We start from the raw sequence: 24,706 nt of genomic DNA, 5'->3' as shown, positions 1-24,706 counted from the left end.
TCGGGGGCTTTGTTCATCTAGAGAAGTCCTGGCCCTATAATCTAGCCCTTCCATGTTACAGAAGAGGAATGTGAGCCGAGGGAGATATCCACAGTCACGCTGTGGGCTCCACGTGGAGCTGCCTCTACTGACATGGACTGGGATTTATATGACAAACCAAAGGAAATAGTTATGATTTCTGTTACAGGCAAGTAGCTAGGTTCCTTGATCTGATCATTACACTTTGAGGGTATGTGTCGAAATACATGCATATAACAATGCTGTTCCCTATAGGCACATGAAATTACTGTGTGGCCTTTAAAGCAGAAAACATATCTCTTGAAAGGATTGAAAAACAAAGAATCTGGGCCAACAATGCACAGTGAAAGAAAGCCAATAGGCACAAAGATGTTTAGGTACTCAGCGGTATACTCAAGATGAAGTTCTCTGTTTCAGCCACCTGTAAAGCCAGCAGCATGCGTGGAGATGTTCCCAGGTTTTGCTCCTGGGAGTGTGAGAGCCCCTACCAATAAAGGACTGCTGGCAGGTGGACGGCAGCCACCGGCACACATCCTTTTTGACTCCGGTATACCCACAGGAGGAGGCCGGGCCACATCTCAACATCTCCTGCGCAGAGTCCAACGATGCTGCTGAGCCTTCTGCAGTGCACAGGCCAGCCCCATCCAGAAGAGTTTTCCATCCAGCCCAAAGCTCCAGGTGTGAAAGCCGATTCTGAAGAAAGTCCCACATGTGCACAAAATGCCACGGCCTGAGGGATTTCTTGTAGTTTGAGTATTATCTTAGCTACTGTTCTATTGCCCTGAAAAGGCAACTCACAGAAGAAAGCATTGAAATGGAGGCTTGATTACCGTTTTCAGAGGGTTGGTCCATTATTGAGTTGGCAGGGAGTGTGAGTACAGGCAGACTGACATGGTGCTGGAGGAGGAGCTGAAAGCTCACAGCTGATGGACAAGTTGCAGGCTGAGAGATACTGGAATTGTTATGGGTGTTTGAAACCCTAAAGCCTCCCTGCCAGTGACACACCTCTGTCAACAGAGCCACATCCTCTAGTCCACGAACTGGGGGACCAAGCGTATGGGCCCATGGGGGCCATTCTCATTCAAACCACCACAGTGTGAAATGTCTCACAGACTCACGTGTTTGAATGCCTGATCCTTGGCTGCTGGTACAGTTTGAGAAGGTTGTGGAACTAGTAGAGAACGGAACCTTCCTGGAGGAAAAGAGTCACTGTGGGAGGGCCTTGAGGCTTCATAGCTTGGTTCCACATCCGAATTCCTCTCTATTCCTGAGTATGAATGTAGTGTGACCATGCAGAATTCTGTTCCTGCCGTGTCTTCCCACCACAATGGACTGCATGCACTCACACACATTCATGCTCACCCACGCATAGGCACACACACATGCACACTCACACACACATGGATACACACATGGACACATACAACACATTCGAGAAGAGTACAATGGGGAAAATAAATACACACAGAAACTGCCCCACAGTTCTGATCCCCACAGATTGGGATGTCCAGCAATTTGTCATGGTACAGTCCTGGTCAGGTGACAAGTGAGGTCTGTCAGGGCTCTTCTATCAGGCTATCAGCCCTATTCATGAGGCTTTGACCTCCCAAAGGCCTCCCTCCTAACTGCCTTTGGTAGGAGTGCTGTGGCATAGTGTAAAAATTGTAGGAAGGCATAACATTCAATCTATCCAGGTTAAATGTCTCAGCAGCCTCCTGAGTACATATATCCTAGGATGGCTGTGAGTGTAGATGATAAAGTCACATCAAAAGGATGGACACGTTGGTAGCATTCTGCTTCCAGTTTGGAAGTTGCAAAAAGTTTGATGACAGTGAGCAAAAGATCTCTAGAGAGCACTGGGAGATGCAGGAGCAACAGGAAATTTCAGCGCCCACATACTTTGACTGCCACCTAAATCATCCCTACCCTGGACACCTAATCAGTAACCTTAGCCAATTGGCTCATCCTCACATCCAAGTAGTTGACAGGAGAAACAGAGCAGAGAGAACTGCCTGTCAGCCCATCTGACCTCTGCCACAGAATGAGGCCACAAAGGCAGGAAGAAGGTTTGGGGGGATGCTGAACAGAGGACTGAGAAAACCTAAGGATGGACACCTTCTCCAGAAGGATGGGAAGCAACTGCCTTTGATGAAGATGAATTCTTGACAATTCCCAATGGAAGATGTCCCCATCGGCATTTTCCAGGTGGCCAGGGGTGGAGTCCTGGTCCCCAAGATGAAAGTCAAACTTAACTTCTGTTTCTGGAACAGCCATTAAAAAAGACTGCATATTCCCAAGAACAGGCAGACCCCAGGCTCCTTGGGAATTAAGCCTCTTGGTGAGTCGCTAAGAATCATCCAGCCGTGTGGACTGTGGCACATACACACACCACTAAGTGCTTGGAGCAAGGATGAGGTTGGGTCTGCCATGGTGGGACCAGCATGGTGTCTAAAGCCTGCTGCTAATTTAAATACTCCCCAGTTAAGAACACTTGATGCTCTTCCGGGAGACCCAAGTTCAGTTCCCAATGTCCATGTCAGGTGCCTCACAACTCAAGTTGCAAGGAATCCAGTGCCCTCTAGTGTCTTCTGAGGGCACCTGTAAACACTTGGCACACACACAGACAAATAAAATTAGATCCTGAAAAATAGTTTATTCTGACACAAGGTTAAGTTGCTGACTTTAATTCAGGTGGCACTGTGAAAACTCAGTGCCAGCTGCAGCCCCTTCCCTCAGCATGCTTTAGATGTTCATGCTGGAAGGGCCAGAACTATGGTGGCTGGTGTAGCTGGCTTTCCTGCAGCCAGGCACAGGCATAGAGAAGCACACAGGGCTCCTTATATGCAAAAAAAAAAACAAAAAAAAACAAAAAAAAAAAACAACTGAACAGCTAAACAGCTACTTCTGAACCATTTCTTTTTCCCCCTGAGGCAGAGCATACACAAGAGTCCATCTCACATCTCAAAGAAGTGATTCCAGCCAAATCGCCGGCAGCACAGATCTTTATCTGCTAACTTAGAAAGCACTGGAGGAAAAGTTTGCTGTCATCTCTCACAGGAAGCTCAAGCAGTCTGTGGAACAATTCTCTAACTGAATTGCCGCCCTTTGCCGCACACATTTCATCTTCTCCTGTCTCCTGGGGAAGATCAGAATTGTTTAATCCAAAGCAGCAGAGAGCTCTTCGCCCGGTACTTCTCTAAGCCTTGAGGAGTCAAACATGCAAAGCGCTCTGTGGTTTGGAGAATAGGAACTGCTTGTACCTTTGATTGCAGTGATGCTGTGGGACTGTCGGCACAGTGGTGAGGCAGAACCTCTTCCTGAGAGAGATCATGGAGGGCACAGCGCTGCCAGCATCCGACATGCTCTTCTGTCCCTTATTCTTCACGAAGGATGTGTTCTCCATGCCCTCACCCCTATTCCAGTGACTTCACCATACTACCGGAAGCTCAGTATGGTTTCCCAGCTCCTTGCCATATGTGTGCATCTCCTTTCACTGTGACAAAGAGGAGTGCAAGGCTGTGCACTATGTCCCAAGTCCTCTGAGAAAATCGCTGGAAGTTGGGGTGTTCTTTGGAGCCCTGATAATGTCACAAAACCAATAATTTCAACGCATCTCAAAGAAAATATCAGGAGTGCAAGATCCATGCTGGCTGAGAAGCCAGGATTCATGTTTGTTATGACTGGGAGCTCAGTCCAAATCCATCTTGAATAAGTGAGAGGCCAGGCTCCTCTTCCCACTCCCAATGCTGAGACCCTGCAGGCAGAAGCATAGCCCAACCCTGTTGCAAGAAGCCGCCGTGCTGAAGTACTGGAGTCTCCCTGAAAGGAAGAGCAACAAAGCAGATCTATCTGCCTGTCCCCAGCAGAGTGGTCAGAGGGAGCAAGTGCCTCTCCTGGGGGAATGGGTTAAAAACCCTGATGTTGCCAGATGAGCCCACACCCAGCCACCACTACCCATGCTTGTGCAACCATTTCAAAGACCAAGATATTCAAGGAGCACAGCTTCGCTGAGTCCAACAAGACACCACAGGGATGCAAAATGTGGCTCTCTCTCTCCTTCTTTCCCGAAACACCTCTGCCTGCACAGGAGCTTAAAGGTCCTTGGCCCGTAGGCAATGCCAAGCATCCAGCCTGAGGAGGCAGGAACGGGTCAAGAAATGTGATGGAGGGGTGCTGAAGAGATGGCTGTTCTTCCACCGGACCTGGATTTGATTCCAGCGCCCACGTGGCAGCTCAACACTGTCTGTAAGTCCATTTCCAGAGGATCGAGTGCCCTCTTCTGGCCTCTGTAGGTACTGTATGCATGTGGGGGGCAGACAGGTATTCAGCCTCTGCTGTCCTCTTTTGGACACACCTGACTCCAAGGGTGGGTCTCATGTGCATTTTAGGGTCCCTTGAGGTTACTGTCCTTGGCAGGTTTGGGGTGCCTGGTCAGACTGCATCCATTTGGAGAAGCTGCCAATGAGCTGGACGTCCAAGTGCCTGGGTGACCCTGAGCCAAGGGAGCAGCACCCTCTAGCACCCTCATCCATTCAAGGTGCTTAAAAGCAACACGCTCAGGATCCACACACTTCCCCACACACTTATAGAGCCTGGGGACTCAGACACCTGCATCTCCCGTCAGTCTCTCATCAGCTCCCACTCCCTAAAAACACAAACCCCAACCCTGTCCAAACGGCCTTCTCCTATCTGTCTCTCTGTCTGTCTGTTTGTGCTTGCCTAGTTTCGCCATGCATACCTATCCTCCATTAATCACAAGACAAACTATCAACCTATATGTGTACTCCTCCTGCAAGGTAGCTGGGGTGCAGCTCACCTCCCACATGCAAACAAGCTGTCCAACTTCCTGTCTGACACTCATACCAAAGCCAGTTATTTCCTCCCTATACTGCCCCAGGGCAGGTGCCAGAGCCCTGGATGCCCCTCAGTCACCTGGCCACACGCCTGCCTTGACTCTGCAGGGAACATCTCGGTGCAGACAAGGCTCCTTGTGTTATGGCCCCTGGCATCCCCATGTGTTACCTGTGCAGCCTGTCCTGGTCCAGCCTCTGGGGAAACATGAGTGGTAAATTCTTCCTTCAACAGAACTGGCCTCTCTGAGATTATTCAGGCGTGACTAAACGGTGTGCCCCACCTCCAACCCCTGCAGTGCTCCTGCACTGGGGTCATCCTTCCAAGCGGACTCCCTGCCCTGAGGCCCCCCACACTGAACAAGGGGAAAGAAAGGCGGGAGCATCATGGATAACTGGGAGATATAGGTTTTGTGACTTGATAATGTCCCCAAGAGCAAGGAAAGGCTGGAGATGGAGCAAAATGTCTCCCATTTTGGCCTGAGGCTTATCCAACCTCCTGACATAACAACATGGTTGCATCTAAAAGGCTCTTATTGGAGAACAATGCAAGTGAGTTACCAAAAAAAAAAAAAAAAATTCAAGCGATTATAATGTTTTAAGTAAACTGTGGCTTTGTGTTGGAATGCACTCAGATACCCTGGGGTGAATGTGGCCCGTGGGCCACAGATTGGACATGAAGGTTGTAGGCCCTCAGATATATCAAACACTGAACCCGGAGAATGGGAAGCCATGTTCTGAGAAGAAGCAGCTGGACTTTACAGAGCCCCCATAGGGGCTGCATGGGCCACAGGCACTGGACAAGAGGGGCAGCTGCTGGAACTGTGAAGGGCGCAGACACCTAACTGTGAGACTACCATGGTGTCTTCAAGGCTGGTGGAGAACAGAGGTAAGCCTGTTCAGATTCCTTCAAGTACCTCCAGGATGGGTCATGGATGGGCAGAAAGGAGGTGGGTATTACAAAAAGCACATGTGATAAAATACGAATATTTCATTCACTGATGAAATATGGAACAGTTAATCTCCACCAGCTTTGGTTATGTCTGTTTACAGACTGCTCACCAAGTTACTATTCCCTTATTGTGGCCATAAGCATAGCCACCCAAACAGCCAGAGTCTAGAATCCCATCCTGGACCAAGCCTGGCCGAGAGCAGGCCTGGTATGGAGCCCTCCTGCCCCCGGGCTGCGACTTCTGCTTGCTCCTGCTCACACTGCCTACTCACGGAAGTGCTTCTGTGGCTAGAAAGATTTCTCTCCCTCAGGAGGGCTTTGGCTCTGTGACATTCCATGTCACAGAGGTCCCACACAGGACAGGTAACGCCAGCTTCACCAAACTTGGGTTTCTGGCACCAGCCAGAGCCTGGAGCTTCAGTCACCCCTCCTCCATGCTCATGTGAGAGCTCAAGAGTGGTACTTGTGTGGAGGAAGGGGCTGAGGAGCCACACCTGAAGGCCATGTACATGTCTGGAGAGAGGGCTGTGTGTGCTGCTGCCTATAGGGTACTTTGCACACACGGCCTTCTCCAACACACCCAGACAATGGGCTGCCTCATCTCAACGAGGGGAGAGGGCAAAGGGTCCTCTGCCAGAGATCACAGCAATGAGCAAAGACAGGGATTCTGGATACTGCCCTCAACTCTGTGAAGTCCCTACTTCTCATCACAGTCCACAGGGCCCCTTCTCAAAAACACAGAGCAGCATGGCAGGGTCCCCTTCCAGCACATGGGGGACCATAGCGACCAGAAGGCCACCAATCCCCTGGCCACAACTATAACTCAGAAGGAGAATTCCATGGCAGGTTCTGGAATGGGGATACATCTGATGAACAATCTGGAACCTTCCCCTACCCCCACCAGGCAGTCCTGGGGCAGCAGGAAAGGCCCCATGGCTCCCTTCCTTGTCACTCTTAGGATGTCATAGATCTTTCTGTTCCTCAACAGAGAAAAGAAAATGCAGCCCCATTCCCTGGGGATTTTGAAATCTTGCATGCCCTGAATGGCTTATTAATTGTTAATTCAGCCTAATGTAGAAAAAACTTTTCCAAGGGTGAAAGATCACATAGCCAGCAGCCTGGTAAGAAGGGAGCTGTAGAGTTCAGACAGTGGTTTGGCAAAACATCTGCAGGATGGGAACAAGGGCGCCCTCTCTCTTCTCTTGGGGACACTGCGTCCTCCACAACAAGAACAAAGCAAAGGCTCGGAATGCCAGCCCAGGAGGACTTCCACCTGCAGGACACAGGACCCTGCAGGCACAGCAGCCCAGAGCCAACTGGAATGCTTTGCATGTGTATGTGGTTGCTGTCCATGAGGCTGCCGAGTGCACACTCTGAGTAATGTGGAGCTTTACAGCAGGCAAAGCAGAGAAAGAAGGCCTGAGTAGACAGACGGGAGGTCCCCTCACCAAGATCACTAGTTAGGAGGCAGACATGAAACCAGGATGGACAGAGCTTTGTCCCTCTCTAGATATCCCAGGTGTGCAGGCATCAGTATGGGGGATCTGCCCCTTCCTGGGCAAAGGCTCTGATTCTAGGACCAAGATGCAAAGTGTGTGTGAAAACCACCTTCCTTAACCCAAACCAAGCAGTTCTGTGAAACATGAAAGTTGGAATGAAAGACAGGTGAATGTTGAGTCTGCTGGTTTAAAACTGTGTTCTACAGGCTGCTAGGGGCTTCATTCATAGGGTACAGCACCCCCAAACACAAGAGGAAGCAAAGGAAACCATTCCCCCAGCCTAAAGTACCTCCTACAGACCTGCACATGAGCTTGTATTTCAGATGCTTTTTCTAAACCTCATTTAAAACTGTGTTCTGCTGAGGGCCCCGAATGCCAGGCGCAGGTTTATTCTGCATGTAAATGTTCCGTCTGTGCCTACAAAAAGTGTTCCAGCCCCTCTTGGAATTGCACGGCCTTCCTGCGTTCCTCCTCAACCTTGTCCCCGAGCAGCTATGTAGTTCAAGATGGATGCTGGCTACAGCTCCCAGCTTCACAGTTAAATTCTGCTGAGAACCAAAGAGGTGAATAAAGGTGTTGTTTCCTAGCAAAAGTTCTATGTCAAAAACACCAGCCCTGCTGTGGTTTGGGCTCTCTGAGATGGAGATGAGACCTTAATGCTGGACCCTAACGATATGTGGAGAGAGAGAGAGAGAGAGAGAGAAGGATCCTCTGGCCAACACCTTTCTTGGGTCCTGGGACTTATCAAATATGATTCCCCTGGGGAGTTCCAACTGGTGGGTCACTAGCATGAGTGACCCATGGGCATGAGTTCCATGGGTCTCACATTGAGAAAGGGCCTTTGTGGCATCCTGTCGGGGTAGATTCAATATGGCTAAGCAAGCAGGCCACAAGTAGCTGTTCCTTCAGCAGGAGGTGGGTCCCAGGCAGTGGCAGCATGAGGCAGAAGTCTGGATGAAGTACCTTGAAGAGCTGGCAGGAGGGCGTGCTGGAGAGTGAATGGCTCTGCCCTGCCGGGAAGCAGCCCACTGCTATCCAGAGTGGATGCCGAAGCAACATGAAGCTAGGACTACCTTCAACTCAGAATGTAACTCACTAAGCGGATCCATCCAGCTGCATGGCTCTCCCTAGACACAAGGGTAGGGGCGTGCGTTTGACTCCCCCAAGCAAAACCAAGCCCAACACAATACACCCAAAGAAACTTGTCGCGAGCATCTGCATGCCGGATTGGCAAAAGCAAGCAAGCAAGCAAGCAAGCAAGCAAGCAAACTTCCTGGAGGCAGCCCACTCATTTCTGCATGACTGACGAATGGGTGTATCCCTGGTTTGAGCAAAGCCCCAGGGATTTTGCTTCACAACTGCTTGTTACTACCCTGCCTTCCTATGCTTGTCTCCGAGGCCCGGCATAATGCAGTGGGGCAGGAACAGACCCTCGCTGCCTGCAGCACAGTATTATTCCACCACAGGGGCTACTCTCTGTTGGGCAATTTCCTGTAGACGATTTTATAATTCCTGATGATAATTCCTGAATTGATTCAAGTAATTTAAAAACCTTCCTGCAGTATAGCAAAAACTGTTAGGAGCTCTGTGAACCTCCATGTGAATTACACCAAGAAAGAAAAGAAGATTGAAACAAATTAATAATAATCAAGGAAATACATTCATATTAGGTTTAGCCAAGGATAAGGCCAAGGTATACACCCCAATAAGGAAAAGCATATGAGTATAAAAACAAAAAATAAAATGGTTAGCTATACAACATACACATCTATTTTACAAAAATCTTGACATAAAAAAAAAACATCCTTTGCACACACAATGCACATATAAGAAAAACCTGCTTTGAACTCACAATGAGCACATACATAAAACCACTGCTTTAAACTTATGAGAAGTATCTAGTTCTAGTCCTAATGAAAGAACTTACAATCAATAATCCTACTGTAATTGTGTTAACGATTTTCTCTATTCTTGAAGGAGGTAATTTTTATTTAAAAACCTTTGTCTTAGAAGGTATAAAACCCAGGACAGAAATTGCTGTTGGTTGATTGGAGTTTTCCTCCATCCACCAAATACGTATCTGTGTTTATGTATGAAAGTCTGTGTCTGTATAAATACATATATGTACAAGTGTGGATATGTACACTGTGTATAGAATGGGGGTTCCCTTGAATGTTTGTATGAATGTGTACATGTTGCATGGTTGTTTGCCTGTATATACATGTGAACTGATACTATGGAGAGGAGGTGTGATTCGTTCTCTCCTTCCCTCCCCCACCTCTCCCCTTCCTCCTCTGGCTCATAGAGTTCGTGAGCCTCTGAACCCATGCAGGTGCTCTGCTGTTCATGCCAAAGCACGGGAACAGGGAACTCAGCGCTGTCGTAACGTAAAGCAATTGCTGCCACCTGACGAAGGGCTGCAGGCACAGGGCAGGCCCGTGGCTCCGCTCTCATCTGCCATGAGATGCGGCACAGCGTCAGCTTCTGAGCTGAATGGCTCCAGCTGATCGCCAAGGCCTCTCCCTCCCTAAGCCAATTGACTTAGGAGGTCAGAGTTCACATCTGCACCCTCAGCCTGCAGCACACTCTCGGGACTTGACATAAACTGTCAACTATTTCTCTCCGAAAGTGGAACAGGCCACACTTCATGGTCAGCCTCATGCTCCTGATCAGAACAAATGCCAAGTCTCCACACTTGCTTCCAAGAAAAATGGCCTAGTGTGGGTTTCCTGATCTTGCCTGGAATTCAGAGGCTTCTAAGGTCATGAACTTGTCCAAGACTGACCCAGCCCCTGGAGCAAAGAATGTTGGAATGGATGAACATTTTGTTCAGGAGACATGTATAAGGCACGACAAGACCCCACCACACACCCTGAATGAGCAGAGCAGCCAAGTGCCCTGCCACTTAGAGGCACGCCTATCAGACCTCTGTCAATCACAAACTGAAGGTACATTATTTGGGAGCTTTAAGTGTGACACTATTTGCACGCGTTTCACTAGAATGCCTAAGCACAGAGCATGGTCCAGTTTGGTGTACACAGTCCCCCAGAAGTCTTCAGAGCACCCTCAGGTGGGGCTAAGGCCCCTGCTACAGTCAGAATGGCCCATGGAATTAACTAACAGCAAAATGACCCATCGCCATCCTGGCCACAGGGATTGCCTTAGCATCGTCATATTCATAACCCCAGCAGCCAGTAACACAGAAACCACCCCACCCTCAGAGGAAAGCATCTAGTCAACACAAAGCTGGTTTCTAAAGTTTATTAAAAATCAAAGAATAGAAAACCTTTACATAAAAATATGTCAATTTTAGTGTCCACATTGTTGTCCACACAGAAAATTGAAACATGATATCGTTTTGTCAAACTGTAGCGTATGGCCACAGTGGTAGCCAGGCCAATTCATCTGGTTCACCATTACGGGGACGGACACACACCTGTGCCTGTGGATGATAAACTTTAAAACGCACATGTGCGGGTCACTCGCACGGCCCCACGGCGGCTCCTTAATGCAGATACAGTCAATATTGCTAATGTGTAAATTAGTACAGGCCTATGGACCAGTGTTCATAAATATTCTTTAGCAACAGGTTTCACAATTTAAATAGTTTTAAATATTTGGGATGATTTCAATCCTCATGAGCTGCAGACCCCATGTGCTACTCTGCTCTGGAATGTCTCCCAGAGTCAACAGGCTCACCACAGCAGCAAGAGGAAGACCCAGACACGCAGAACTTGTCCTTGGCGAGGTGTCCGTCACATTCAGACATTCATTTAGAATTCCCACTGCTGCATGTCAATCAGATGTCCCAGCAATCGGCTTCTTATCTTGACAATCTCTACCAGTGGACTTTAGGACCAGCCTACCTGTAGTATTTAGCAGGGCCAGAACCCCATTTGAGAAATGGGGGTCAGAGGGCCTACAAGACGCACGCACTCCAGGGCAGCTGTGGTACTCCAGAGACTCAAGGTTAGGTGATGGATATATTCTTGTTCAAAAAAAGTAACAAAGACAGTGGTTGTTGTGGCAGAATACGCTTGCATAGTATACCTGTATGCTTCTGACGACAGGCACCAGCCGCTCCCGGGCCCACACTGGGCTGTGCTCTCCTGTGTTACATTAAAATACTCCCCATGAGCCCTGAACAGCGGAGGTACTTTTCAGATATTTGCTCTTAACAGAACGAGTGCATACCTATGCAGATTCCTCAATGGAATCAACCAAACTCCTTTCTCCACATTCCTAAATCTGGGTGCCATTGTCTGTAACGATGCTCACCAGGCCCACGGCTCTAGACCACGTCACTAACGGAAGCACGCCCACAGTCACAATGCTCTGCGATTTGTACGACGTGACATCCTCTTCTCCCCTTAGAGGTCTTTACTTCTGGCACTTTAAATGCTGGATTTGCTGTCTAGTTTTTAAAAACCCAACCCAAAATGTCAGAACTTGTGGTCAGAGCAGGATTACAGCCCAAGGCCTAGAACAAGGCTGCCAGTTACGCACTGGAGACCTGGGAGCTGAACGTCTCACAAAACCATCAGGACGACTCAGCTCCTTTACTGCATCTGACCAAAAGAAAAGACGTAAAAAATTAAGCCCACAAGCCCCTCCTCTCGGTGTTTGTTTAATGACGCTATCAGACAACCAGCCAACATGAGGAACCCAACTTAGAAAATGCAAACTGGGAAAGGATCTAGGGTGTTTTAAAAAAAATTCCCTCCTCCCTTAAATATAACTTATGTGAAAATATGAAATTAAATAAAAAATATTTGAGTTATTGCACAAATCATAAGTTTTCGATATGTACATAGAAAAACAGTCCCAAAGTTTCAAACAAGACATGAGGGCAGTAAAGCAGCAGCCTGCACACTCAGTCAGAGAGACATGAACCAGGGCTTGACTTCTCTGTGACAGGCATGGAGGAGAACCCCACACTGCCATAGAGCAGACATGGCTGTGAAGCCACACATCCAGCCCCTGGCACTCCTGAGCCTGCTGGGCACAGGTGAGGACTTCTGAGCGGCCGCACATCTAGCCCCTGGCACTGCTGGGCTGCTGGGCACAGGTGAGGACTTCTGGGCGGCCGCAGATCCACATTTAGTAAGGCTTCACAGATGAGCACAAGGGGCTGTTCTGCAAGATGGCCACCACACAGACATGCAGAGTGACCAGTGCTGGGCAGCAGTTGGCAGCCCACGATGGAGGTGCTGGATGCTGGTCTCGGTTCCCCTGTGGTGCCCGAGGCCTATAGGCAGACTCAGGCTGGGAGCAGCCAGGAGCCATTACCTGCTGAGACTCACAGGCAGGCTGTCCCTTGTGTGTGCGTGCTTTTTTCTCCTCCAGCCAGTGCGATTGTACTGGTGGTGTCCTCGGTTGCCAACAGGAGGCCTCACAGCTCCACTGCCCACAGAGCTGTAGCCGCCACCCTGAGCATGGTTGTGGGAGCCTTTCATGGACAGTTTCATGCCATTGTGCTGCTGGAGAGATAGAGAGAAAACAGGGTTGGAGTACCACAGGCAGACCATGTCGTGACAAGATGTTCAGAACAGAGACATATGAACAACAAAGAACCCGCAGCCACACTGTTGCTGCTGGGATATGCAGTAAGCAGAGAACCCTTCACTCTGACAAGAACATCACTTCACTCAGGGTCCTACAAACTTCTGATCTGCTCTGCTTCTTCAGAGGTGTGAGAAAGTCCCCGTAAACCTGGAACCATATGAGGGAGTCCTGCATGCCTACCTCATCCTCAGCATCTCTACACACAGCAGCAAAGCTTTGGGCTGTCCCCAAGCAACTGCAAAGTAGATGCAAGAAGCATGAACTGCTTTCAGAAAGAGTCAGGCACATCCAGCAGGTCGAGTGGGCCAAGGAGAAAAGCAAAGGCAGCAGCCCTGACAAAGCTGTTCTCCAGGCCTGTTAGCCCAGGAAGGACATTACCTGACGCCAGCAAACCCATAATCAGGAAGTAATAATGGCGCGGCGCCAAAGAGCTACATTTGAGAACAAATACTGTTCTGGCAAACTGGGATGGGATAAGCAAAGAGAAGCAGCCCAGAGCAAGACCTGAAAACAGTGCCTGCTGCCCAGATAGCACTGAATCCTGGGCAACCCAGCCCTGTGTGTATCACAGTCCTCCACATGGACTGTACCTAATGCCCTAGAGGCTGCAGAATGGTCTCAGGGGAGTGGGGCACTACCAGGGTAAGAGTCCCCAGCACATAGCTCTCCCTCCTGGCATGAAGCTGGTGTCTGGGTAGGCTGGCTGACACAATCCACACACCACAAGCTTTGATAAGCCTAAGGCTTGACTTTAGCTTTTGATTTTACAAACTAAAGTATGTGATAAAAAGAACTTACACTGAAGACCAAGTGAGTCTTTGACTTTTAACCCTGCTCTATTTTACACTGTAGCGCCAGTGAGGAACTGAGCTGCATTAACTTAAACTATCACACTAGATGAACAAGCATTTTAAACACTATTTACAAAAGTAAAAGAAGAAGCAGGAGCCTGCATGAACACACAAGGACCCTTTAAAACCTTCCGGAGTTATCTTGGCACAGGCCCACCTAGAGTGACTTCAAGAGCACAACAGCAGACAGTACACACCTTGTGGTAGAGATGAGGACTTGACAGTGGGTTGGGGGATGCTGAGGGAATGGCTGGGGAAGTCACATTGTGCACAGCCTTCAAAGATGTGGTTCCTTCAACACCAGCCTGTCTGCAAGGAACAGGGGCAACTCCGAGGGTTGGCGGAGGGATAGTAAACCTGGTCTAGAAGAAAAAGAGAAACGTGTAGCTTCCGACAAGTGAGAGCTTTGCACCAAGCTGGAGCAGGGCAGGTCTGCCTGTAGAAAGCCCACTCGCATACGTCTCTGTGGAGTTTTCTGTTGTGACCTAATAACACTGTGGCCTTGGAAGTACAAAGACCTCATCTTTTCAAACAGCAACTACAGTTCCAAGTAATGCCAGTCACTTGGTCATAAAACCTAACACTCTCCAAAGATAAAACCAAATTCAAAACAATTAGAGCTATCAGAAGAGCAACTGTCATTTCAATCCCTAGAATGAGCCCCAGGGTGAGCATCCTTCCAACCCCAGATGAGCAGGAACACAGGGAAGGGTCAAAGAGGGCAGCTCTTTCTGGCCACCACTCTAGCTTCTGCATTATCTGTGTCACACACAGCAAAGGAAAGCTGGTGAGAGCCCTTCTTAGCCTAATGACAATGCTCACGAAGGCATCAATGCTTTACCCAAAACTTCCAGAGGGAGTGGCTTCAGTAGGAGCTAACCTTCGCAGGTAAACCTCCAGAAGAGACTAGCAGCTGTATGCAGAGACAGCAATTTGGCTACACTTTGCTAAAAGCATATGATGGAGAATCTGATACCAATACTCTGCTCTGGGTCCATACTATAAACCTGTTTCCCTCTCCAGAGAAAAAAGAAAGCTCCCTGCTCCACTGCACTCCTGAAGGTCTCCAACAGCTTAACATCTATGACCTCCAATTTCATTCATCCTTGTCATACTAGGAAATCCTATGTCTAAAGGGTGGCCATCATTTTTTAAGCTGCACTGGACAAGAGAACACCTATGTTTTAAGACAGGGTTTTCACTTAACCGTCCTGTTGCAAGTCAAGTGGCCTCAGTCTTGTCTGAGCTTATACTCACACAGGAGATGCATACAAACATTAACTAACTGGGACCTACACCCACACTTTCTTAGACACCACAGGTGCAAAACACCCCCTGGCAGGAAACAGAAGTTGGGCCTGCATTGGGCTCTTGGAGACACTGAGCCCTGAGCAGTGACATAAAGGCAGCCGAAGTGTGAGGTTGAGGCCAATGTCCTTACCAGAAGACAATCAAGCTGAACTGGAACAGAATTTAATAGCTTAAATAACTACCTTGGAAAGTTCCATGTGTGCACCAGCTGAAGGTTTGTAGTCTGGGCTACACAGTTTGGGTGAAATGTGTCAAACGCTTGCCAACAAATGGGGTCATGTGCTTTGGCAGCTCACAGCTTCAAAACAGCTCTGTGGGAATGGACAACAGGGCAAGAAGACTCCAGGAGGGACATCTATGTGTTTCTGTACTGTTTTACACTCACCCCACTTGTTACTAATGTATCGAGTGTATACAAATCCAGCTGACATATAATTGAGATATATAGACAATTTTGAATATTTATAAAATATATGCCTTTAAACTGATTTTATATAAATTTTAAGAGGAGAAAAAGTCCTAAATAATGACTAATTAACACAGAGTCCAAGTCCATGTTGACATTTCAGTGGTCTGTGTACTGAATTTCTGGCGAAAAGAAAGCAACAAGTGTCTACAGCAAAGAGTGACCTGGACGCTGCCTGTCAAGAGGCATTTCATACTCAAGAACCACAGCAGACTCCTGGTCAGAGACTGTCTTACAGAATGAGCTGAGTTGTGTTCTACAGCCACCAAAACATGGCAATTCTTAAGAGACAGGCGTGCCTAAACTAGACCCAGTTCACAGGGACAATGACCTCCTCCCATGCACTCCTTGGCTTGGATGCCACCCCTGGGAAGGGGTCCTGTACCTGATTGTTCGTTGTCATGATCAACGTTCTGGAAGCAGCGGGCTGAGGTTTGCTGCTGGGCATTGGCAAGGCTGTGGGCAGGCTGGCCATCAGGGTGGTGGGTGCTTGTAGGCTGAACTGATAAACACTAGGCGTGGTGCAGGGTGGTGTGTCCGAGTCCTAGAGTGCAGCACAAGAAATGAGAAGAGTTTGTAAGCACAGTGGCATCTGGGGTCTCACAGGTACTTTCAGAGAGGCAAGCCAGGACAGGCCATTAGAGCAAGCCTCATTGAGTAAGGAAGGGCAGGTGTGCAACTGTAATCCCATTCCCTAGTCATTTCAAAACAGAGAAAGGCTAGGCCACAGAAAGTACAGATGAGACATGTGGACTGGACTTTGTAAATCTCTAAACCAGTTTTCACAAAATGACTCAAAAAGGTTCACAGCTTATCTGAGTGCTATTTCTACCTTGGTCAATGGGTCACATGAGCAACACAGCCTGGGATTCTTAAGGCCTATGCCAAAGAACACCAAGCAGACACAGACATAAACACAGACACACACATTGACACACACACAAACACCCAAGGGACTGAGATGAAAGAGTAGGTCTTGAACTCCCTGCTAGAGAGAACCAGGACACCAGCCACCCCACACAAGGGAGACCGTCAAGAGCAAAAGCCCACTCACAATATCACTTCCAGAAAGTGAGGACACGGAAGAAGCAGAGGAGCCTGAAGACAGCAGCTGGGGACTGGACAGGGACAGAGTCAGGCGCTGGCTGTAAGGGGAACTGGGCTCCCGGCTCTGGGTCTGCTCGCCATTGCATGTGGTAATTCTCTCCTTTACCTTAATCCTGTTGTCTGCGGAAGGAAAGCAGAGCCTGGGTCAGTGTACCAGCAGCACAGGGCTGCTGAGCTCTGAAATGCTGCATGTGTGACTAACAAACCAAACCTTACAACTGAATTTATCTAATGTTAAACATGTATTAAACTAGTTATCAAAAAACATTAAAATATTTATTCGATGCTGGTGGGTAAGTTTTATCTGTAGCTTTTATAAACTATAAATATAAACCAAGTATTTCCAATAAGAAATGTAGAATTCTGAAACAGAAATACACACAGGATTTCTAAGATTTAGAACAAAAAAATCTATGTCTGTCAATACTTCTCCATTATGTGTTGGAATGTGAGTATCTTAGCTTAATCATGAATGGAACCATTAGCAACTACTTCCACATGCCCCTTCCCAGTATAGCCTACAGCAGCTACCACTCTACTCCTCTCAGGGCTAGAGCTCACGGAGGGATGACCTATCAGAAAAAGTAAAAGGAGCTTCTTTCACAGCTTGAGCAACCAACAAAAGGGTCAGAGATGCTTCTGTGCTACAGGCAGGAGGCCAAGCTCTCGTGTCAGCCTCTCACCCAGGTCTGGAGACGGGAGGACTCTGCTGCCCCACTTTTCTTTGATCCACCTCCGGTAGTCGATGACTTCCTGGGTGACTTTGATGATTCTTCCTAAAGTACTGCGAAGAACAAGGGTGGACACAGACATACGGTGTCAGGTGTGAGGTCCATCAAGGACCAAAAAAAAAAAAAAGCAAACTGAGTGAACTGTACAAAGTATCCATGACATGTTTACATTCGAGTGTGCCATGAGGTCATGGTACACACAAAAGTAGGTTCGCTATGTAGAAAGAAGTTCTTAACCAAGATCTAGCTACAAAAGATGAAGACTTCCATACAGACTTCCATTCACAATGGCCATGAAGTTCTGGCATTTCCTATCCCACTGCACAGCTGAGGAGACAGACCAAGTCACCAGGCTAGGGTCTGGCCTGCAACAGTGTGCATGAACAGCTGGCATAAAGCCACAGCCTCACGCCTCACTGAGTTTCCTGAGACAGCCCTCCCCAGCACAGACATGAGCACACTGCTGACACCAGTCTGCACAGCGTGCTTCTTCCTTCTGCATTGTCTTCTCACTGCTAGCCCTCTGCTCCCCACACACCAGAGTCAGAGATGAACAAGTGTGACTACCAGTAAGGTACACGATGCAGACTATCCTCAAGTGGAGACTGGAGGACAACTGAACACTAGGGATTAAGGCTGAGCAGTGCACTCCAATGTGAACTCACAACCTGACCATAACCTGACGGCGGCCGGACAAGCACCAACCCAAGGCTTCAGAAGTCAGGTGCTCTACTACAGAACACCATGAGTAAATGCCACACCACTAAAAAACCCTCAGTCCTAGACCATAGGCTACCCAAAAGCCTTCCTGATTCCCCGACAGGCTTTCCTTATTATCAAGGTCCATCCATGACTAGAGAAAGCATATGACTAGAGAAAGTACACCTGCCACTCTACAGAATGAGGAGCCCAGAACCCAGGTACAAGGTCCATTACCTTTCAGAGTCCCTGTTGGGGTAAGACCTGGCGAGCGGTGACACAGCATGGCTGAGCACAATGTAAGCGTAGTCAAACACCTGCTTCACCTGCATGGCCCCGTAGGAACTCCGCCCAACATCGTTTCCTGCAACACAAAAGCATATGCTACGGTGAATGGGGCCTCACCACTAAACACCTCCAACTTCAGCAGCTCACGCAACAGCCATGTGAATGTAGCACTGAGCTTCGGCTAACTGCAGTCCATAGCACATGGTATATAAATGCATACAGGCTCAGAGCGCATCAGACTCCATGTGATCAGACTGCTACCACCAAAGGTAAGGAGGTGGCCACAGGGTCTGACAGTTCATGAGGCCTGCTAAGTCCCCAGGTGACAAGAAAAAAAAAAAAAGATAAGCCCACACCACACGAAATGCAAGACACGCTAAATACCAACCAGCATTGGGGACCTGGCATGAGCTCAGAGTGATATCCCTAGGAGAGGCTATCACCCTTAACACAGTATCAGGATGGATGGAAGGAAGGAAGGAAGGAAGGAAGGAAGGAAGGAAGGAAGGAAGGAAGGAAGGAAGGAAAAGGAGGGAGTGAAGAAGGGACAAGAGGAGGGAGGGAGGAGTCCTTTAAGGGCAGAGTGCTATGGATATAAACTCACCAAGCAATACACAATGAAGCTATCACTAAAATCACAAGGAACTTTACTTCCTACATATACTCATTCTTCAGTCAGCTTAGGTACAGAGTTTTTAGAAAGGATATTGGAATTTCATCTTCCTAGATTCAGCTGTAGCTCAGTAATAATGCAGGTACATTGAAACAAAAACCTGAAGACATGGGATGTCTCCAGATCACTGGTCCAACAGACACTCAGGTGGGTGACAGACACACCATTAGAACGCTCCCAGGAACCCAGCTCCACATCTACGGAGACGCTGTGCCACTTAAAGACAGCTGAGTAGAACTGCCTGTATAGTTTCTTTCAATGTATTTTAAAGAAATTAATCTTACCTTAGAAGCAACAAAGCACCGTAAAACGACCATTAAATGGTTGCCATAGTAAATAAATGGTGGTGATAGTAAATAAATAATAAACAGAAGCAGAGGGCAAATGAAGGTAGAAACTGGTATGTGGGAGTGGGACAAGAGTACGGGACAAGGTTCCCCTAAAATAGAAAACCAGGAGCAGCCAGCTCAGGAGACCACTGTTGCAGCACACACAGTCCCATGAGACAAGGACAAAGAGCAGGCTCCTGCAGCCAACAGTCATGCTTCTGTTACTGATTCTATCATCAGCATTAAAGAGCATCTCCCCAAAAGATGTTCAATCGGCACATGAGGAACTGAGACGCACCAGTCAGCAAGGAGCACAGCTAACAAGAATCTGCAACAGTCTTCTCAGACTGGCAGACAAACACCACCTGCTGCCACACTGAGACAAGCAGCCTCCACAGGCCAAGGAGTGCGGCTGGGAGAATCGGGGCTCAGCCAATCATAAGGGAAGGTGATGACACACTGCAGGAGGCCACCCTTCACTTACTGCAGCACCCTTCTTTCCAGCAGTGGATGTCTGTGTGGCTGGACTGATTCACCCTTCCGAATTCTGGTGTTTACAGAAGGCAAACACCGTAGTATGCAGTCAACTAGTCAGGATAAGGACTCCTGAAAGGAGCTCAGCTGTACAGACACCAGCACCACGCTCCCAGCCAGGGGGGTGAAGTAAGCTCACCAGGCAGTAGGGGGTCCTCAATGCACAGCATCGACGGCCGGTACCCACTCGTCATGGCTTTCATAATCTCTTCTTTGGCGATATAGGCACCTCCTTCTTTTATTCTAATACCAGTTTTCAAGTAATTAAAATTCCTTCCATAAAGTTCAAAAAATTCTACAAGAAGCATTCCAAGGTTTTCATCAGCTCTCCGGGCATCAATTCTTGGGTGTAACTGTAAAATGAGAGACCACAAGGTGTATGAATTCACATTACATTCTAAAGACACTCACCTGGCAGCCTCTCCAGGGAACCCTTGAGAGGTCCCCATTCAACAGCACCTGAGAGAGTAGGAGCAGCAGCTAGGAGGCCCTGCCCACCTGGATAGCCTCTGTATCGAGGGACTGAAAGAAAGAAAACATATCAACATCCACTCAGACAGTCCAAACACAGACATTATCTTCAAGTTGCCCGATGGTAAGTCTCCATATTCTGTCCAACTGCCATTAGATGGCGAATGCACAGTTCATATTAATCTCATCATCCTGTAATGCCACCAATAGGTGGCAGGGTTGAGACTGAACAGTGCATACATCATGTGAACCAGAATGTGAGTGAACTAAGGTTAACTCCTGCTTTCGTATACATCACTGTGAGTCTAGTTCACACCACACACCACAGCCTCATTCTGACCCTTGCCCACTGACAATTCCTAAGTGCCCACGACCTTACAGACCTGTGCTGCCTACTACAGAAGGAGCTTAAGCAGCACCTACCAGTCTCAGGTGACACTGCAAGCACTGAGAGTGGCATATAGCTCATAGCCTCCCTGGTCACATAAGGAGCTCTGTCCTTTGCATAATTCTAGGTGGTGATGGTCAAGCCTCACTAATATGCAAGTCCTGGCAGCACAGGGGCTGAAGTTTGAAGCACGGCCCCTCCAGGCAAGATCCCTCATAGCATCAGAGTTCTGAGTTCCTGGATATGCCGTCTCCCAAAGAACAGGGTAGTCCTTATGCTGAGCCTTTATTTCCTTGCCATTGAGTCAAATCAAACACTCAAGCCAGCCCAGTACAGGGTCTGGCCTCCTTCCCTCAGGCAGCTGTGAGATGAGCAAGATACTACATCAGGTTCAGCCTGAGGTGGGTGGGCTCCAACACAGGGCAGAAGGTGGGAGCTATCCTGTCTATACGTCCCTATGAGATCTGACAGCCACAAGGACCCCACTAACAAGCACACCAGGAGGCCTTGGAAACCCCACTCAAGGTGATATCAATTGTCCTTACAAGACTGAAATGTGTTACCTCAAATCAGGAGTACTCAAGTAACAACAGAGGGCTGTTCAGCTCACAGTAGTGCTGAGAGACACAACATCATATTAGAACGGGGCGAGCTGCATGAAGCTCATGGCTCGGCACTGAGCCCCTCTGCATCACACCACAGGGTTGCATGCTTCAGGAGCAGCAAGCCTGGAAGCCAAAGCTCACACAAAGTCGGAGCGCAGGCTAGCAATGTCACTGGAAGTAAGAAGCCCTCACCAAGCACAAGAGAAAGGAAAATTAGTGATTACATAGGGACATACACTTGGGTGTGGCTAAAACATACAGGCATATTTTTTCTCAATCAAATCTAAGTGGAATAAAATTTTAATTAACTTGGGTATTATTTTATATATGTGAAAGAGACAGCAGGCATAAGAGCTCATGTCTACAATATCAGTGTTTGGGAGCATGAGGCAAAAAAAAAAAAAAGCTACTAGGTCAAGGCCAGCCTGGGCTACATAGTAAATTCCAGGTCAGTCTCACCTGTAAAGTGATTGCTCAAAACCACCAACCAACCTACCAACAAGAGAAGAGCGGCTCTGGAGTGGCCCACTGCTGACAGGCCTCTCCTTGAACTACACTCACCAAAACAGAGATGATGCATAATTTAAGACCATCAATCATACAAGGCTTTCCAGGAAGAGCTGCTCACATATGTCATCTCAGCACCAGAGAAACTGAGTCAAGAGGACTGCCATGGGCCCAAGCTAACCTGGGCTACACAGTGAGTTCCAGGCTATCCAGGACTAAAGTGAATTCATCTAAAAAACCCCAAAAGAAAAATACTTTTATCTTTTCCTCATAGTGGTACCTGCCTTTTATTCTGAGAGGGTCTGGGAATAAGTTAAACACATTGAGCATCAACAGAAAAGGCTTTTTATGATTTATATAGAAATAAACCAACTGTTGTTCTCTCATTCTGAATAAACAAATCCACACTTTCTCAACACAGTAAAGTCTGAGCCTCCTGGAGCTCAGACATCAACTGACTTCTCAAAGCTGTACCCAGACAGGAAGTCAGCCACAGAATCAAGCTGCAGGAGGGATGCTGAGCAGACAGTGTAGTGACTTGAGCCAGAAACAGGAAGGGAAGGTGTTCAGCCATGATGAGGCCAGCACCTATGGCACTAACACATGTGCAGAGATGGCGTGCTTACCTGCAGAAAGCTGATGGCCATTAAGATGAGGCTGTAGGAGCTGATCCCACCTGTGAAGACTTCGTTCAGGTCCCTCTGCAGGAGGAACTGTTTCAATACTAAAATCAAGTAGGGCAGCAAGGAGTACTTCTGTAAACCCAAGAAAAGCAGAGCAGGTTAGCTGATGTACTTTTAAAGGGACTCTAGAGAAAAAGCTTCACATGAAAGAAATGCTCATCCATCCTCTGCCTCTACCGCACCCCTCAAAAGAACCATCTACAATTTTAGGCTTAAGGATTCATACTACCTCAGTGGAAGGATGGGTATGGAAAGGTCCTTTAGGCCCAAGCAGTGACTCAGTCAGGGACACAGTAGCACCCTGCTGCAAGAATCCCCAGGACTGAGTAACCAGATATGCTCAACCCCTGAGCAGAACAAGGGGAAGCAGGGACACAGGATAAGGTGAGGGGCTGATCATAGTGTCCTCAGGTGCAAATGCTCCTGCAGATCAGGTGACAATGGAGAGGAGGAACTGATGACATGGAAGACATGGAAGAGAGGTCCCAGGGCTGCCTGTCTGGGCTGTTTAAAGGGAGTCGTCTGCCTGAGTGCCAGCACTCAAGAGCTCCAGAAGCTATCAGCTCAGGCACTGGCTCAATTCACACTCACAGGCACTGAGGCTTCCAACCAGAGCCTACCTAGAATGACCTAGCATAGTAAGAAGGAATGCTGACCTAAACTTGAGCCAAGAGCAAGGCTGTGCACTAAGAGAAAGAACGTTTCCCCAGAGCTCTCTATAATAAGGCTCAATGTTAGGAAGCAATCAGTCATTCAAAGTAAATCTGAAGAACAGCTACGTACTTCCCAAGTGTCTCCAGATACCTGATTACAGAGTGCTTATAATTACACGTTCTGTATTTCTAACAATGCCCATTTCCAAGAGTTTTAACAAGATCTCACACCCGTCTGTACTGCGGCCCTGCGACATCAGTACCTTCATGTAATTCTTGATGAACTCTGCCGCCCGGACACCAGTCTCCATGTTAAAGCTAATGTCGACTTTCACTTCAGTCTCCTGGTCCGTGAGCTTTATGATTGGCACCTGAGAAGATATGGTTTAGAAACTGCTTTGACACCAACATTCTCCAGACAACCACTCTCTTCACCTTCCTCTCTTCACAAAAGGGAATTAGCAGTCATGAAGGTCATTTTAAAGAGCAGGGCTCTGTCAGCAGTTAATGTGGGTAGTCACTGGAGACCCAGATAATGCCCACCACCCGTCCTCTCCAGCAGGGCCCCCCTGCCCCTGCAGCTGACTCTGAATGGGACAGTGAGAGGGGAATGGGAGCCTGAGAAAGAGGACTCAGGTGGGAAGGCCTAACCTGCACATGCACCCTACAAAGCCATGAGGTGAGCCCCACTTCTGCTCTGTAGACCCGGAGGGAGGGGTTTCCCACACTGAGAATAAGCAGCAGTCCCACCATTCTTGTTTTGGAGCAGCTGTTGCAAAGAGAAAGGCTGAACCACACACAAAGCACTTGCATCCCAAGATCTGAATCCATGTCATGGGAGCAGCTCAGTAGAGAAAGCATATTCCCTCAGCAGCTGGGATGGGACACTTTCAACTGACTGAGGACAAGCAACACAGTGCTCAGTAGCTACAGCAGGAAGGCCAGAACAACTAAGCAGTTATGCCCAACATTATTCAGAGGTTCTGACTAGACCCTGGACAGTTCAAGAACTCAGGGACTTCAGGCCACCCATAACTTCTTTTACAGCTAAACAACAAAACAAGCAGTAAGTCCCTTCTGCCTCACTCACTGTCAAAGGTCACCAACTGCACAAACATGAGTGGCCAGAATGTCTGAGATATGGGATTCCTCCCTGGATGAGGAATGAAGCACAAAAAAAAGAATAAATATGGCAGAGCTGTTGAACTACAGCAGGGACCCCGGCCAAAGCAAGGTGCCATCTCTGGTCAGGTATTTAATGGAGTGCAGTGAAGGTCCCTTACTATCCATTGTGCATGTCTCCTCGTGGGTCAAAGGCGAAAGGTAACAATGCCTGCCTGTCAGCTGGAGGACTGAGTACAGCATGGGCCTTCAGCATCTGAGGAGTGGCCAAGCCATGTCTCAGCAGAGCACAGGTGCATAAAAGGCAGTCCGAGCAGCCATGCCTGGAGGGACTGCTGCCCGGAAGGAACAGTGCAGGTACTTTGTGAAGACCTCAGTGGGCATGCTTACCATCTAAACACTCA

The 24,706-nt window shown here is 48.2% G+C and overlaps 1 protein-coding gene across 3 annotated transcripts in view; it reads right to left on the bottom strand.

The window, feature by feature from the left end:
- Positions 1-10,566: 10,566 nt before the first annotated feature.
- Positions 10,567-24,706, bottom strand: part of Tent4a (terminal nucleotidyltransferase 4A) — a 35,015-nt gene continuing 20,875 nt past the window's right edge. Inside the window, exons 5-13 of one of the 3 annotated variants that reach the window (XM_021640248.2) lie at positions 23,444-23,551; positions 22,471-22,599; positions 20,013-20,226; positions 18,287-18,413; positions 17,303-17,403; positions 16,567-16,739; positions 15,898-16,056; positions 13,933-14,097; positions 10,567-12,796 (exon numbers count right to left, since the gene is read on the bottom strand). In XM_021640248.2, coding sequence (XP_021495923.2) covers positions 12,605-12,796; positions 13,933-14,097; positions 15,898-16,056; positions 16,567-16,739; positions 17,303-17,403; positions 18,287-18,413; positions 20,013-20,226; positions 22,471-22,599; positions 23,444-23,551 — 1,368 coding nt within the window. In that variant the 3' untranslated portion in view covers positions 10,567-12,604. Of the gene's footprint in view, positions 12,800-13,932; positions 14,098-15,897; positions 16,057-16,566; positions 16,740-17,302; positions 17,404-18,286; positions 18,414-20,012; positions 20,227-22,470; positions 22,600-23,443; positions 23,552-24,706 lie in introns of all 3 variants that reach the window. The other 2 variants (XM_021640247.2, XM_060380365.1) reach the window with 2 other exon arrangements.

Source organism: Meriones unguiculatus, chromosome 3, assembly GCF_030254825.1.
Source record: "Meriones unguiculatus strain TT.TT164.6M chromosome 3, Bangor_MerUng_6.1, whole genome shotgun sequence".
NCBI classification, from domain to species: Eukaryota; Metazoa; Chordata; class Mammalia; order Rodentia; family Muridae; genus Meriones; species Meriones unguiculatus.
The sequence above is the reverse complement of the archived record's forward strand: the minus strand, read 5'-3'. Positions and strand labels throughout refer to the sequence as shown.